We start from the raw sequence: 17,106 nt of genomic DNA, 5'->3' as shown, positions 1-17,106 counted from the left end.
CGCCCGCTCCACTGAGCCCTCTTCAGCTGGGAACTAGAAAAACACTGGGCTCCACAGTCTTCGGGTTCCAGCTCTCAAAGACTAAAAAATTAAGAGCAAGGCCGTCGGTTTTGTTCTGGGGAAAACAAAAATCACAAGTGCGGTGCCCTGACTTGCCAGCTCAAAGTGGACAGGCTCTGTGGGGCCAACAAGAGGCCAGAGACAGCAGCTGATACGCCAGTCTTCCTGTGCAGACCCGCAAGGGCTGCGCCCGCCGCCAGCATAACCAGGATGGGCGTAAGCAGCAGCCAACACCTCCTTTCCGATGTGTATTAAGTCATTCGTTTATTTCTCAATATGTGCACACTCAAGTATTAGGTTGGCCAGGACAACGCAAGGCGCCTGGGTATGTACAGGTCCTTCGATGGCTTGGGCTACTGACACTTTATAGCTAGTGCACCACACACACGAGAGAAAACAGGAAGCCTAAAAACCCCAAGCCACTCCAAGAAAACTGAGGGAGGGGGCAGGGTAACAACGCAGCGTCCCCCGGGGGAAATTGATGCACGAGGAGGGAAGTACAGAGGGTGGAAGGCGAGCTAACTCCAATCTCCATCAAGTGCAGCTCCGTGGGGATGGTCAGGGGATTGAGTTCAATAGGTCCTTCAGGAAGCTCTCTGGATCGGTGATTTCTGACAGAAGACCTAGAAGACACAGCGGCAGAGGGTGGGAAAGGTGGTGTGCACAGCCCCCAGCCCCACGGACTCACGCCTGCGCCTTCACGCAGGGACCATGCTGTGCCCCAACAAGCTCCAACGCGGCTGCTCGCTGCACCAGCAAAGACTAGGGAGAGAGTCTGCAGGCCACAAATGCTCTTCTGCTTCACAGGCAGGCGCTGCCATTGGTGACGAAGTGGCAGAGGCCAACCTGAGCTTTCCGGAGCACAGGATCTCACGCTGGCTCGAAGGTCACTGCAGGGTTTGCAAAGCCCTGGAAGCACGTGTTCTGAAGGGAGTGTGCACACAGCCCTCACTGTTTCCTCAAAGGGATCTGGACCAAGGAAAGCCTAATGCCACTGCCCTCAGGGGTGAGAGGAACAGGGGGGGAAAGGACAGGACCTTAAGTTATTCTGATCCCACCCCCACATCTGGTTTCCTGAGCAGGAGCTCCATTTCCTCAACTATCAGATGGGGACAGTGGGCAGCCCTGCTGCCTTGCTGCGGGGGTTCCATGAAGCCCTCTTGAGCAAGTGCCTGGCTCAGAGGTTGCCCATGGTCCCCATGCCACCTTCACCGAGCAGGACACAGGAGACACGAAAGCCTCGATCAGATGTAGTGCTCTTAACCCTGAAGACCAGGCAACGTCCAGGCCGAAGCCACTTCTGAGTGCTCGCACTGGTGCAGAGAGGAACACACAGACCACTCTCGGTTGGCTCGGAAGGGGTCTTTGTTCTCGGACTAGAACAGGGCGTGCCTGACATTCTGTAGTTTCTAACAGCTTAACAAAGTAGTGAAGTCATGCTATGAAGCTATGAAGCCTGACCCAGGAGTGGAGGCCCCAGGGCTTTCTGGAAAAAGTGCTTGGCTGGATCTGGGCTGGGAAGACAGAGGAATTCACACTCCACATCATTCCAGACCTTCAGCAGGTCTTGTTCTCAGAGGAGAAAAGATAAGAGGAAATGTCAATGGAGGCATTCTCCTGATAGCGGGACCTGAGGGGCTCTTTCCCTGCCTCTGCACACAGTCCCCACAGTGAATACCAGAAAACGCTGAAGCAGTGAACCAAGCTAACAAAACAGGGCTCGGGCAGGTCTGGTTACCCTGGCTTTGGCTCGAGGCAGCTGCCCTTGATAAGGACAACAGCAACAAGGGCTATGATACAATAGCACCCACAGCCTGTGAAAGGCTGAATTTTGAATCCTAGGTGGATTTTTCCAGGCCTGGACCCAGCTACCTAACCCTATGGTCACCTCAGCTTGGGTATGAAATCTACACAAACTTTATAATGTTTATGCAATTCAGGTGACAAGCTTGTCCTATAAAGACTCGTGCACAGGGCAGACAATGAACTGCAGTTTGGCTAGCAGTGGGGTGAAGAACTGTCTGGCCTCATCTCACAACGCAACTGTTCGAAATGCTGCCCCATGCATTCACTCAAGGGATGCTCTTTGCTTGCTGTTTACCATCTATGTAAGTATCAGAGTAAAAACTGTCCACATCTCCCTGGGGACAGCTTTGACATAAGAGGTCTTTGTCCCCAAAAGGCAAGAGGAAGACAGGTGTACTTCTTTTCACATGCTAATTCTCTGATCTGTCCAAAAAGCCAGAAGGGAAAAGGGAGTTCTAACACTTCCTGGCCACACCCTGGGCCATTAACCTCCGACATTGTTAGAATGGGGATACATATATCTAGAACGGGGATATGCAGAGCCGCTGGCCAGGCAGGGTGGCCTCGAGCAGGGGCCCCTGTACAAGCAGCAGCAGTGCCTGAGCACAGTGAACTTGGCGCTCACACACCTCTCTTGGGCTTCAGGGGTAGCTGCTTCACACCTGTGCTTCTTGTGCTATGCAAGGACAAAGCTGTGGCCAGCCCCACTGAGGCCGACAAGGGGCTCTGCGAGCGATGTTTAAAATCAGCACCTTGACACTGACCAGCTACGTCGAGGAACTCTGAGAAGGTCTCCACTGGCATGAACTCCTCCTGGAAGGTTTTCAGGGCTCTGTCGGCAGCTTCGTAAATGGGCATGTCGTTGTGGCGGATGTACTCAGCCAGAGAGCAGGACCAGCCGCCCTCTGTGTTACTGGTAGGCACCTTCTACAAGAACCAATGGGGGTGGATTACAGAATGCCTCTGTTCTCTGCCTCCGGTCTGTGAAGCCATTTCAGCCCCGGGGAAAGAGAGCCTTCCCGCTTCACGTCAACCTTCCCTGGAGATGTGTGCTGCCTCTGGGATCGGCAGAGCTGAAGTCCCTTCTCCCTGAGCCCTCTTATACACTGTGCCACCTGAACACAGGGCTGCATCCCCTCCTCCCCACACACTTCCCATCTCCATTTCCAAAGCAAGGGAAGCATCAATATGCGTCCTCTGGGCTGTTCACTTAGATGAGAACAGAATCCAGCATGAAGACACGCAGCCCACCCTACTGTATGTGGGGCTGGTGAGGTTTGCACGGAGCACCGGCTTACCCACACAGAGGGTCACAGCCACGAAGGCTGACTAGGGGCGGGGCACACCGCCCTAGAGAAGCACACCTGGAGCTTACAGCAGGCTTGAGAGTGTGAGAGAAGCGTGAGCTTGGCTGCGAAGAGCTGGATGTGCAGGGCTGGGCTGAACACACCACTCCCTCACCACAGGACGGTCTACTTCCCAGAGGCACAGCAACCCCTACAAGTCTTTGGATGCTGACGCCAGGTCAGAGCCCAGAGGGCAGAGATCTTACACCCTCGCAGAAACAGGCTGGATGCCCCATGACTTCCTTACCTTAAACATGTTGTAAATGAGATCGACCAGGGCCCAAAAGAGAAGGGAGGAACGATAAGCCGAATAGTCCTTCACTGCTTTATCTGTCAGCCTGGAAAAGAAAATCAAACCCAATCCCATGAAGTCCCTGGAAGGACACTTACAAGGACAAAGCTAAGCATTCTGGGATCAAAGGAAGTCGCCACAATCTATGTATCTCATGGCTCAAACTGGTGCTTGTTTTCTTGGAAAAACAGCAGTTATGGGCAAGAGATTCTGAAACTTGGGACCAAGAGGTTTATTTACTATCTGAAATTCAGCTGACGCAACTGGTCCGACCTCCCAAATTAGGGTAAAATGAACAGGGGGAGACACAGTTCAACACGCAACCCAACGCCTCCTGACGTAAACGCAAGCCCCACGTGAGCTGTCGGATGTGGCGGTGCCTAACAAACGAAGCAGGAGGCGCGGTGTGCAGCTCGGGTCCTGGGTGACAGTCCCAGCACTTTAAAGTAAGGAGGAAAGAGGGGACATACTTCTACTTCAGTTGCTGCATTCGTACCAGCTCTATAAACAGCCAGCAGATTCAAAGTGGCCAAACAGTCCTCTGTTACATGCTCTATTAGAAAGCGGAGTTGGCAGAAAATCGCTGTTGAGCAAGTGATATCTAGGATGGAGCATGCAACTACCCCAACACCTCCTAAAACCCTGGGATAATCCCAGCTGCTCACCACACCCGTTTCTAACCAGCACTGCTCCCACTTGGGCTAGTGAGTCAATTCAGGATTAAAGATCAGGCAGGGCCTTGGACTACTGGGGGCGCCGCAAGGTCCACGCCACCTTGGTAGATGCTCTTGGTTTCCGGAATGATTACATCAGGTAGAGCATCTGTGAGACACAGAAAGACCCTCAGCACAGGGAGTGGGGCGTCAGTGTCAGGATTTGGCTTCTACCATCCCAAGTCTGTGACAGATTTCATTAGGTAACGACCGCCATGTTTCCAGTGAGCATGGAAACGCTGGACGGCTCCTGTCATCGAGTACTCCCCAGGACACCTGGAATGCATCCCACAACTGAAGGGACAGGTATTAAAGTGTTTTGTACCAACTGAACATTAAGTTCAGTACTAAAATGCCTGTGTATATGCAAGAATAAGACAAACACCCCCATTATTTACTACAGTAGCTAGAACTACGGGCCTCAAGGGAAGGAAATGCCTAGTGTGGGAAGAGCCATCCACACCTGCATTCAGGAGACATTTTTTTTTTTTTTTTGGTTTTTTCTCCGGTACCGGGAACCCAACTCACGGCCTTGCGCTTGCCAGGCAGGCGCTTTTGCCGCTGAGCTAAATCCCCAGCCCTTCAGGAGACATTTAAAACACGAAAGTTAAGTAAACCAACGGGATTTCCCGTGTGCGAAAGTATGCTGCCTGTAACCTCCCTCTGCCCCAAAGCGTGAGCATTATCCCGTCTGCCAGCCTGAATATAACTGTACGGAAATGAAAATGGCCAACCAACCATTTCTGTGCCCAAGTCCTGGTAGGAAGGATACCAAACAGGGCTCTGTAGGAAGCCTACGCAACTCCCAGGCATAAATACTGCAAGTTTCTAGCAGAGAAGGAAGTTCTGAATGTAGATCACACAGAGGTCGGCAGCTTGTTGGTGCTGCATTTGTATGTATCTGCTACAATAGGAATTAGGACAAAGCTTGCTGCCAGTGACACTGCCCCACCAGCATGACACTGTCTATATGCCCTTCCCCCGGGGCTCTCTTCCAAGGGTGTCCAAACCCTGGGCAAGCCCTCAGTGCCTCTGCTAGACTGTTTGGTGGGTGGCAGGCCTTTGTCTGGGGCTGTCCTGCTTTGGTAAGCAGGAGTCATGGAGGACCCAGCCCAAATTAATTATTTTTAAGGCTAACTAATGAAGGTGACTAAACTGCCACAGAGAAAATGGCAATGCATAAATGCAGAGTACCCTCATTAAGCTGTGACCAAATCAACTTTCCTGAATGGCCTGAGACAGGAGTGAAATCTAGTCTCCCAGATGAAGGCAGAACCAGATTTCACACCTGCCACGGAGATGCTCAAGGCCTGGGCTCGATAAATAGCTGCTCTATTTGCCATGGATGCAGGTCAAGTCTGACTTATTCACAACCTTGTAGTCTTTTAAGATCTAACACTTGATATTGAGCAGCTTGTTAACTTAACGCTCAGGCTCTTGGGAAACACTGGAAAGTGACACCTCTGAATTGGGCCATGGTTACGTAGGAATCTAACAAGACTTGCTCCTTCCCGCTCTACCAAAACAGGCTAGTCTTGGCCAGATTGAGCAGGACAGTCCAGATTCAGATGGCCAGATTCAACAGGACTGGTCCCTCCAGGGCTGTGAAGTGCTGCCCACAACTGGGCGAAGCATGGTGTATCACAGCTGCTGGAGCCGGAGCTCAGGTATGCCGATTCACATTCCTCCGCTTGGTTTGTCATCACCATGGACCTTTATGCAAGTCTACCCCCTTGCTTCCTTGTTGGCCTACACATGTGAAAATGATTCCTTTGATCCTAAGCTAAAGGATGCAGACGTCTCAAGCAGAATTGCAGGGACAGATCTTCCAGAAATGAAGCAACAGTATGTTTCACTCAAGCGGCAAAAGCCAGTTCCCAAACCAAAACCTACAAGTGGCTCCCCAGGCAAGCAGAGACCGCTCAGGGCCAGCATCAGCAGCCTGAGAGGTGCCGGAATCCCCTCCATGCAAAGCAACGCTGCAGCTGTCTCAAAGAGCCGAGGGTAACAGTGGTACTTTTTTTCTTTCAAGACATCCACCATCTGACCCAAACTGCAGCACAAAGTCACACAAACAGGACCACTTCCTTCCTGAAATGTGGCTCCTTCTTTGGGAGCTGTCCATGTGAACTGGAGAGTGGATTTGGAAGCAGGGCTCACAAAACATGGCACAGATAGGACAGGAATGTACCAAGTAGAGGATGAGCTTTTAATTATTAGGAACGATAATCCCCAGCCACAGTCGCGCAGAAACTTCCCTATGTATGCCAAAACCAGCAGGTCAGCAAACCTACTTATATCCGGCTTAGCCTCCTACAGCCCTCATCTCATTAGCCGTGTCACCCACTGCCTGGCTGGCTTCCCTGAATTTCCTACAGCAGGTAAACATGGTTCCATCTTTCCAGTGGCTGAACACCGAGCCCAGAAGGGATGAGGTAATCATCAGCCATGAGCCTGGACTTGGTGTGACAGACCAACAGCATCGTCAAATGAGCATGCCTCCAGCTAGCACGCATGGACAAGACACCTGAAACACACCATGAGGACAGATTCCAGGCAGCAGCTTCCTGAAGCAGACACTGACCTGGTGGCTCCCCCTGGGGCCACTGCACGGGCTTGTGAGGTTACCAGCAGCCTCCGCAGGATCTCCACACGTGTGGTTCTCCACTGCTCAGGGGGTAGGACATGCAGGGCCAGGACTGTGAAGTAGTGGGGTCCATCCACATCAAAGGCACTCTCCACCCACTTCTCCTTGGGCTGCTCTAGGAAGCCTTGGAGGTTCTTCTCTTCTCTGGATGTTGCTCGGGTCCTAGAAGAAAAGGGGTACAGGACAAGTAGGAAAAAAGCAGGGAGCCACACAGGAGGAGGGACTGGCTCAATGCCCCATCTTGCAGCAGAGTTGGTCGAATACTGGCATAGCTGAACCATTCCTCCCAGCAACCCAAGGCTTCAGCTCCCAGGCCCTTCCGCTCAACCCAACTCTCAAAACCCCTGGCTCTTGAGCACCCTGCTGTCGGGCAGGTTCTCCCACACTCTAACACGGACTTGTGCCAAGTACTCTGGAAATGCAGCAGTGAAGTGACTTGCCCAAAGTCATCCAGCCCATAAGCGATGGACGTAAAATGTCCATCCAGATTTCCTGACTGGAGTCTTCAGCCTGGCCTCCCCTTTTCTCCACGCAGACTTATCATATGTAAGCGGTCTGCACTAGACGTACACCTAATTCTTGTTGTCCCATGCCGACACCTCTGTCCTTCATTAGAGCAGTTTCTGCCAAGCAAGTGCCATGGCTCACTCGTGCTCCTGCCTAAACTGCAATGATGACCACAGCAAACTCAAGCGCCAGGCACTGTTCCCATGCTGTATGTGGATTATCTCATTTAATCCTCACAAAACCCTGCAAGACAGGTACTAGCACTGTCCCAATTATATAGAGAAGAAAACTAAAGTACAGAAGAGCTAAGTACTTTAACCAAAGTCACACACTGGGGAAAGACCTGGGCCAAGAACCGTGGTGGTCTGGCTCCTGAGCCTGCCCACCCCGCTCCCTACGTGGTCACGGATCCAGCTCTGCGAGATCCCTCAAGTCTTCCTGATTCAGTGTTTCTGGCCACACTCTCCTTATAATCTGGCTGGAGCTCTCGTGTCATGAATTCTTGATGCTCTATCCTACTTCAGTGTACGTGTAGAAGAAGACAAACACAAGACAAGCAGCTGCCAGAATCCCAGTTCCCAGGGATGGCACTGCCACCGCCATGTGGATGTAGGAGGGGAGGATGGGAGGACACCCTGCTTCCTTCTGCTCCCTGCAGAATGGGCATGGCTGGGAAGGATGGACAGACTTGACTGAACCTGCCAGCCTGAGGGATCCGAGGCTTCTGGCCAGGCTTCTGACCCGCTCAGGCTCCACTTTGGCTCCATGTGGTCATGGCGCGGCAGACCTGCCTTTGTACAGAAATATTCCACCTAAAGTGCCCAGCTGCCCTGCGACCAAGCTCATGTCACCATCAAATGGTTAGTGAGAGAAACTGTGCAGCTGAGAAGCAGAAGCTTCCAGAGCCACCTCTGCTGCCCAAGGTGACTGTGACAGAGCCAACTCCCCTCCAACTCAGGGCACGAGCGTGAGTTCCAGACATCTAGCATGTAGGGACACTGACAGCACAACCCACCAGCTCCATCTCGGCTGGGTAAATCATGGCTAGTGTTCTCACTGCAGCTGCTTCTCTGCCTGAAGAAAGGAGCAACCCACTCCACCACACGGTTGCCAACGGACTCATCTGTACAAAAGCTGCGGACAGCCAGGGCCCCAAGAACATCAAGAACACTGACAATCAGCACTGCCAGCCCCATGGTGGGTCCTGCACAGTGGGAAGCTCTGTGGCATCGGCGAGGCCAGGTGTCTCTTGACAGCCCAAGTAGTTTGGCAATGATGTAATGTGTACTGACAGCGCCCTGCCCTGCGTCTTTAACAATGCTGCCTGCAGCCTTGTGGTGAGCCTTTTATTTCACAAGGACAAGGAGGAAGGAGAAAACAACACTGCTGATGAGAGAAGACCATAGAAGACAAGAGCGGACAGTCCCGTGGCTGCGGTGGACTCTGCACAGCCTTTCCACCGGCTGCCAGTTCTCTGCCTGCCAGAGCTGGAAGGCTCTGCTACAACAGGTCCTGCCAGCAGCACCCATTCAAATAAAATCCAAAAACTACAGCAGAGTCAACCTCTTAATTTGCTTTGAAATCTGGACTGCAATGCAAGAACATTTTCCACACCCTCTGAGCACTTCTTTAAAATCACACTTTAGGTGACACTTAACTATTCCGTAACGCGCACACAGATAACACATCTCCCTGCTTCCTGGCTGCCTTCCTTCTTGGTTGACTGTCCCAGATAATCTTCGACACTTCTTCCCCTTACACTTGCCAGAAGCATTACTCACTGGAGAGAACACAGGGGTAACAAGCCCGTCTCCCATTCATGAAGCTGGGCCCCACTGTGCCGCAGCACCTTGACAGGAAGCCTGCACCTGTGGTAGCTCGTGCGCCCCTGACTAATGACGTGCTGTGCTCCACCCTATGACCCTATTCAAGGGGAGTCTTGAAAGTGGCAGACGCAGCTCCTCCCATTTCCTGCTCCCCTCTGGGCTAATGCCAGTCCAAGGATGCAGTCCCCAGCTGCTCATAGTGGGAAATGGGACAACTCTGGAAAGAAAGTCATCCCCACTGTTTTATTCTGTGTAACCCCAAAAAGCTGCAAATGAACAGCCTATCTCAATAAGGGCTGCCTAAGGTAACCAGGCAGGTCACGGAAAAGCTGCGGGATCTTGCTGGACGGAGAGATAAGGGGACAGGTCAGGCAGGGACAGGATACTGGGCTGCAGGATACTGACGTGTTCAGGACGTAAAGCACAGTGTGAATGATGTACGGGATCAGGTGGATGTTACTCTCCCGGCCACCCCCGCCAGTGTCTGCACTGAACGACTGCTCCATGGCGAAGCGCAGGAAGAGCAGTTTGATGTCGTGGATGTTGAGCTGGTACGTGGGCTCCCGCTGGCCCGTACATTCCTGGAGGTAAGTGTTGTGCCTAGGGAGAAGCAGAACAAACGCTGAAGCTGGGGACGCCCAGGATAGAGGTGAGACCCCCTCTGCACCTGACCTGATGGGCTACAAAGGTTAACAGAAGAAGACAGAACAAAAGGAAGAGGTGAGAATGCGGACTGAGCCAGCAGGCACCCAAAACCATGAGACATTTCCACTTCCGCTGTGGCTGAATGTGAAGGTTCCAGTCTAGGTGAGAAGCTGCCACATATGGGGGTCCATTTCTTTTTTCTTTTTTTCCAGTTTTGTGAGACAAGGCTTACTAAGTTGCCAGGCAGAGCTTGAGCTTGCAATCTTCGTGTATCTCAGTCTCCTGGAGAGCTAGGATTACAGGCATGTGGCATTGATCCATTCTCACTGATAAGATGATTTATCCGTAAGAATGATCTCTTCAACTTCTAAGTACTTTTTTCTGAAGCCAAACTACATTCCTGTCTACCTGGGCCTCGCCTCTTATTCACTGAGTGAGCTCAAGTAAACTGCTTGATCTCTCTCTGTTCCCAATTCCTTCAACTGTGAGATGTATAGAATTGTAACACATGGTAAGCATTTAAACATGAAACATGCTACTCATGAAACATGAAACTTACTTTTATCATTACTACTACCAGGGGCCTGGTTCATGGTAAGCACCCTTTCATCCATGAGCCTTAAAATAGGACCTGGGGAGAGGAAACCACTCCACAAGGCCCTAACTAGACATAAGGACCTCAGAGAAGCTTCATCTGGCCCAATCTGGATTTGAAGGAACACAAGGACCTTGAAAAGAGTCTGGCCACTAAGCTTTCATTATTTAAACATCAGAGCCAGACACTGTAAAAGTGAACTCTGGGAAATTTGGTCTTAAGGACTATGTCCAGGGTTCCACATTGAATGTCATAAAATCAATACTTCGGAGAGAACATAACCAAGGAAAACTTTTACACAGTGCCTTGTAAACTGTGAGTACTGATTTCTCTCGCTCTGTGGATGGGCCTCAGCAGGCCACCACCTCAGTAACCACTCCTACAAATAGCTGTGGACAACTACCTGTCAGAAGCACAGAGACATGGATGCCCAGTAAAGGGGATAAGAAATGCTGTTACCAGATGCTGAGTCCATAGCTGGTCTTGCCCCTAATCTGCAGGAATCCCCCGCTTTTTCTGCCATGGGAAATGTTCAACACTCACCTTGCCAAGCAAGTGGCAAAAGCTGATTCGGGGACATGGGGCCCCCAGACCGGAAGGAGCCCATTGCACTTAGTGTTGGCGTTCTGCAGGGCGGCACTTTCCCACTCTTCCCGGCCTCGAGCCAACCTAGATGGGGAGAGCAGACAGCCAAGTGACTGGTGGAATTAATCTGGTAACCAGGCGCCTGCGTCCAAGGGGGTTGGGGCTCAGGAATACTAAGTAAGCATGTCAAGCCACACCCCTGACCCTGTGGAGAGAATCAGCTATTTGTAACCTCCATACAGTAAATGCTGCCTTCACTAATTCAGGTAGGTAAGACTGTTCTCACTAGCCTTGGGCCTGAGCCAAATGTATTTTCCTAACGTGACAAGAATAGCTCATGGGCCTATATGGTTTAGGACAGAATACCCTGCCCCAGCCCCAAGACTAAGGAGCAGATTTAAAACCTCAGGGTCAGCAGTCCCACCCTCTGCTAGTCTGGACCTTGGGCAAGGCCCACGGCTCACAGTAACACAAAACTGCAGCCCATGAGAAGGAGGGGAGGTGCTGGGTGCCCCTGAAGGTGCCACTCTGCGAGAGCCAGTACCTACCTGACAGCAGCCAGGTGACAGTCGTAGTGCACGATGTTGAAGTGGGACACGGTGCTGTAGCCCTGCTGTTTCCGGGGCTTATTCTCCATCTCTTCCAAGGCTACCCGCTTAGTGAAGGTATAAATGCCTAGCACCTTCGTGGGCTATAAAGAACATAAAAAGGAGGAAATGAAGAGAAATTCCACCTCAGGCCGTGAAGGACGTGAAGTGGAGCAGGGAGGCCTGAGTATCTCCCTTCCTAGGTGATGCTTGGGATTCAGGAGGCTTTCAGGAGAGAAGCACTTGGGAGACAAGCTGGTTGACCATGGATGGTTCACACCAAACTCATGTTGAGGCTACACTCCACAGGGAAGTGTTGAAAGGTCCTGAGACCTTTAAGAGGTGATCAGGTCAAGGGGGCTTCACCCTCACAAAGGAACTAACATAGTTCTCTCAAGAGGAGTACCTCTCTTGGGTATACCTTGCACCTCTCTTGGGTATACCTTGCACACCTGCCTCTCCTCCTCATGCACCTGTTTGCCCTTCAGCCATGAGGTCCTCATGCCCTTCATTTTCTTAACCATGAACTAGGGCTTTGTACAGGTTTAAATACAACTACCCAGTTTCCATAAACCTCTTTACAAAGTACTCAGTTTCCATAAAGCCCTGAGCACAAGGCCTGGCATACGGACAGAATCTGGTGGGTGGTGCCTGTCCACGGTGATGATGGTATCCATGAGTCTGTCTTCGTGACTATAAAGGGGGCATCTGGTCCCCCTGGCACTCTCCTAAGACACAAGCCTTTACTCCTGCCTATCCAAGGATACATGGCCCGCAGGGGAGAGGTGCCCCTAGAAACGGCCAACCATGCCATCAAAGCCCACACTGTGGGACCAACTGGTGCCCAGGTCAGGTACCTGAAACTTGTACCCTTCCCTACAGATGCAGCATGTGAGGCCCGGCTCCTCAATCAGTTCTTCCATCTGCTTCAGGAGCGCCGTCTTTGTTACCACCTGGCCCTTCTCATTTGTCTGTGGGAGAAGCGAGGCAGTGTGTCACAAAGGGAATTCCCACACCCACTCCCACCCTGACTTGGGAACACCCAGGAATACACACTAAGGACTACCATACAGAGCGGGAAGCCCTTCAGTTGTCCTCTAGAGACAAGAAAGACCTAGATTCTTCTGCTATTCTCCCCTTCTGACAGAAAGCACCGAAGCAGAGGTAACTACCCAATGGGAAACTGGCACATTACCATGTGCCACCCAAAAAGCACCCTTTCTTTGTACCAGCAATATCAAGTCTCAGCCACGAGGGGCTGCTACTTTCTGATTCACATGCTGTCCCCATATGCGTGTCGAGACTGCAAGCCTCTAGCAGGGGTGTTGCTTCCTCCAAGGCAGGACAAGGAGAAGCACAGAGCCCTTTGTGCGGAACAGACGCTGTTCACAATCCTGCTGACTGCTTACAGTGCTAGCTGTGTGCCTTGGCCTATTTACTTTACTTCCCAGCCTGTTTCTTCATCTGGAAAACGAAGAGTAAGGTGCTCCAGCACAGAACAAATCCCCCTTACATGAGGGTTACTGTCTCCATCTTTACCATGTTTGTAAACTTGCTATGTTGCTTAATCCCGAGCCCCATCAATCCAGCAGAACACTGGCCATCACATCTCTGAGGGTGCCCAGCACCTCTAGTTCCTGCCTCCTTCTCTTGTCTGAAGCTCAGAAGGCTGGCCCACGGCCATCTCACAGAATGTGCCCAGGGAAGTGGCTTTACCGTCATGCCCAGAGTGCCCAGAGCCTTCTGCCTCATCGCCATGGCCATGCGCTTCTTCTCAGCCCGTGTCTCTCTGCGGGCTGCGTCGATTTTCTTATTTACATCAGGATGTTCCCGCAGTGCCTCTAGGAGGTTCTCTGCCAGAGTTCCAATGCCCTCGTCACTGGACACCTGCTCCAGTTTATGCAGGTTTGTGATGGAGTCAGTTCCAATCAGAACCTACCAACAGAGACAATCGTGCATCCAATTATGTAGATAAGCCTTCTAGGGAGCTTAAAGGCTTATAAAATCAAGGAATGTGCAGTCTTATACCTCTAGCCAAGGTGTCCTCAGGTCCTCTGACTCTATACTTCAAGAGATAGACAAATGGAAGGTGTGGCTCTGTCACTGACCTCTGACTAGTACTACACTCTTTAGCTCCAGTATCCTTATGTACAAAACTGGGGATAAAACCAGGGTTGTCGTGAAGATTAACAATTAGATAACAAGCAAAGGAGTCAGCACAGTGAAGGGTCCAGCAGAAGACAGCCTCACCCCATAGGAGCAGCAACACCCAATGAGCCTGGGCGGTGCACTTCCCAGGCACAGCAGGCCCTGGCGCTCACAAGGGACTGTCCTACCTCTTCATCTGGCAACCTTTGGGACACTAAAACTGGGGGAGTTTTCTCAACCTAGGGACACCAGAGGTACAACTACTACATGTGGGGATGGAGATAAGATTGGAAGTCATCACACTAGGCCCCTGTGCGATCGGGAGGCGAGGGGAAGTCAGGGCACCGAAGGCAGGTGCAGTCTGGAAGTGCTGAGCTCACTGGGCAGCATCCCCACATCAGTGAAATCCCCACACCCCTGCCACAAGTAAACTGATGGCAATTACTACATATCTGACAATAAACTGAAAACAACAAAGCCAGCTTGCAATTTGAAAGCTCAGCAGTCAGCGCAAATCATTTATTAGATCATAAATCTATTCTCACCGCAGGTACACTTCAAATTTGTACCTCAGCAAAATTACATGTTAACTCATGTCTCATGCTCCCAAATGCTGAGCCTGTACTTCATGTGCTATGGAACTTTTCCACAAGCACCCCAGACACGGAGTGTGTGTGTACACGGGACACACACGTGTGAAGCAGCTTTTGGTGCTGGGGGAACAAAGACGCTGCCCTCGCAGAGCTCGCTGCAGTTAGGCACAGACTACACATGCACAGCACATGCAAACTCTCCTCCCTGTCCTCCACTTCTTCAATGGCACTGCCACTTCCCTCATTCCAGAGACAAGCCGCCTTTCTGACTCATCCAGCATCTTCGCTTTTGTGTGCAATCCCCAAACCCCGTTTATTTTACCTCCCAGATCTCTGTTGATTCTGTTCACAGAATCATGTCATGCACCTTGATCATGATAAAAGCCTGCTTTTCTTCCTCCTCCAGTCTCAACTCTCTCCGTTCTCTCCTCGGGACTGTGGTGGAAGAAAACCCGCACCCCTCTCCGTGGGGATTACACTCTGTAAGCCCTGGCCACACCTTCCTCCCTTCCACAGCCACTTCTAATTCTTGCACGGCTTCAACTTCCCTTCTCTGAGCTTTTGTAGGTGTCAAACTCTCCACTTAGAAATCAAATCCTAGAGGGGCTGGGGATTTAGCTCAGCAGCACAGCGCCTGCCTGGCAAGCGCAAGGTTGTGAGTTCAATTCCCAGTACCAGAGAAAAACCCCCCAAAAATTAAAAAAATAAATAAATAAAATAAAAAAGAAATCAAATCCTAGGACTGGGGAAATAAGTCAGTGGCACATTGCCTGCCTGGCAAGCATGAAGTCCTGAGTTCGATTCCCGGTACCAAAAAAAAAAAAAATAAATAAAATAAAATCCTTTCTGTTCCTTTCCACGCTGCATCCATCTCACCACTTAGTCATTACTCTGTGTTGGCTCCATCTTCCAATACAGAGTGAGCTCCCAGCAGACACAGACTGTGACTAGATCAGCACCATCTCCTCGGCCTAGTCCAGTTCCAGACACAAAGATGCTCCACAAATGTGTTGGAACAAAAATGAATGGCCAAAGTGTGAATGCCATGTATTTAAATAGGTAACACCTTATTCCAGAGAAGGTGATTTCATTCTGTAACCAAGAGTAAACCTGCAAGTCAGGTGTCTTGAGTTCTAAGTGTCTGTGTTGCCTTTGATCAAAGCATTTCTCTGTTCCTTGATTTATTTCTATGCAAAATAAGGCTGTTACAAGGTTATGGAGAACAATATATGTAAAGACTCTTACTAGAAAAAATCATCTGTACTAAGATACACCAATTATGACTGTCTATTGAATTGAACAGAGGTTTAGAACAAGAGAGACTTGAGTAAGGCACCTGGAAGAATTTTTTTTTGGAGTGGGCAGACAAGGTCTCACTATGTAGTTGAGGCCTTGAGGCCTTGAACTCACAGTGAGCCTCCTGCCTTGGCCTCCCAAGTGCCACCATGCCCAGCTGGGAGAATTTTTACTATCATCACTACCACATTTTTGGAGCAAGTTATCAGAACAGATTACCAAATGAAAAAGGCAGACCTACATTCCATGTAGAACATTACATACAAAAAAATCCAACCCTAATGACTCAAAATTCAACATTAAAAACAAACAATCCACTTAGGAAATGGGCAAAAGACATAGACATTTCACTGCAGCTGAGACACAGATAAAAAACATGACAAGGTGGCCAACATCATTAGCCACTAGGGAAATACAAGCTAAATACACAGTGAGGTGGCACTGCACATCTTCTGGGACAAAATTAAAATTAAAAACAGCCCCCAAATGCTGGCAAAGATGCACATAAACTGGGTCACTCAAACATTGTTAGAACATAAAATAGTGCAGTCACTCCAGAAAACAATTTGGCAGTTTCTTATAAAACTAAACATGCAAGTACTATACAACTGAGCAATTTCACTCTTGGGCATTTGCCCCAGAAAGTAAAAACTTACATTCACTCAAAAACCTGCACCTGAGTGTTTACAGCATCTTTATTAGGTAATATCCCTAGTCATCTGTCTGGGGCCAGTTAGGATCTGTGAGAGTTAGTAGATGCCTGAGCCCAGCCGGGAGAGATCAGGACTGAGCTGAAGAATGGAAGGGGTGGTGTGCCCTCCTTAGCTATCTAAGGCAGAAGAGAAAACAGTGGCAATGGTGTGATAAATGTCTAGAGCCTGGCCGGAAGTTCGAACTGTTTTAGAGTCTGTTCCACCACACCCTCACAGTTCAAATGCCACATGGAAGACCCACGAGATAATGAAGCTCTGCTTAAGATAGAGTGGATGAAATCACGAACGTAATCTACTCCCCTCTGAACACAAACACAGAGAACTAGATGACCCCTCAGAGTCTGAGAGTCCCTTCTACTCATATATCACACAGCAGGGTGAGTTACACCTCAGGGTGAATCAGGTGCTCCTATCTGTTCAGTCCCTGGTAGGTAGAAAGGAATACACGGCTCCCTCTGACTACATGTCCCATCTACAAAACAGGGTCCAAATGCGTCTAGCTACTCACCTGAGTAGCTGGGTGCTGGATGGCTAGACCCCAAAGAAGCCGCAAGATAAATGGCAGGGCTGGGCGAGACAGAAACTTTTTCCAGATGTCAGCATCCAAACTGCAAAACAGAGGAAGGTGTGCATATTAGCAGGCCAGAGAAGCAAAGGACCTGGAAGCCAGTCAGTGGTTCTGGCTTGCTGAAACTGCCTATGGCTGTTTCAATATGGCCCTCCAAGAGTGCTATAAAGAATAAAAAA

At 50.4% G+C, this 17,106-nt stretch overlaps 1 protein-coding gene across 8 annotated transcripts in view; it reads right to left on the bottom strand.

Moving 5' to 3' along the window:
- Positions 1–298: 298 nt before the first annotated feature.
- The window catches only part of Ubr4 (ubiquitin protein ligase E3 component n-recognin 4), a 128,393-nt gene continuing 111,585 nt past the window's right edge, over positions 299–17,106 (bottom strand). For all 8 annotated transcript variants that reach the window (XM_013507391.1, XM_005409791.2, XM_005409792.2 and 5 more), the window contains 10 exons: positions 16,868–16,967; positions 13,326–13,544; positions 12,467–12,580; positions 11,571–11,713; positions 10,981–11,106; positions 9,603–9,797; positions 6,802–7,026; positions 3,460–3,550; positions 2,631–2,793; positions 299–683 (listed from right to left, as the gene is read on the bottom strand). In XM_013507391.1, the coding sequence (XP_013362845.1) occupies positions 619–683; positions 2,631–2,793; positions 3,460–3,550; positions 6,802–7,026; positions 9,603–9,797; positions 10,981–11,106; positions 11,571–11,713; positions 12,467–12,580; positions 13,326–13,544; positions 16,868–16,967 (1,441 nt within the window). In that variant the 3' untranslated portion in view covers positions 299–618. The remainder of the gene's footprint in view (positions 684–2,630; positions 2,794–3,459; positions 3,551–6,801; positions 7,027–9,602; positions 9,798–10,980; positions 11,107–11,570; positions 11,714–12,466; positions 12,581–13,325; positions 13,545–16,867; positions 16,968–17,106) is intronic.

Source organism: Chinchilla lanigera, unplaced genomic scaffold (assembly GCF_000276665.1).
Source record: "Chinchilla lanigera isolate Chin_1 unplaced genomic scaffold, ChiLan1.0 scaffold00126, whole genome shotgun sequence".
NCBI classification, from domain to species: Eukaryota; Metazoa; Chordata; class Mammalia; order Rodentia; family Chinchillidae; genus Chinchilla; species Chinchilla lanigera.
This window is presented reverse-complemented; position numbering and strand designations above follow the sequence as displayed.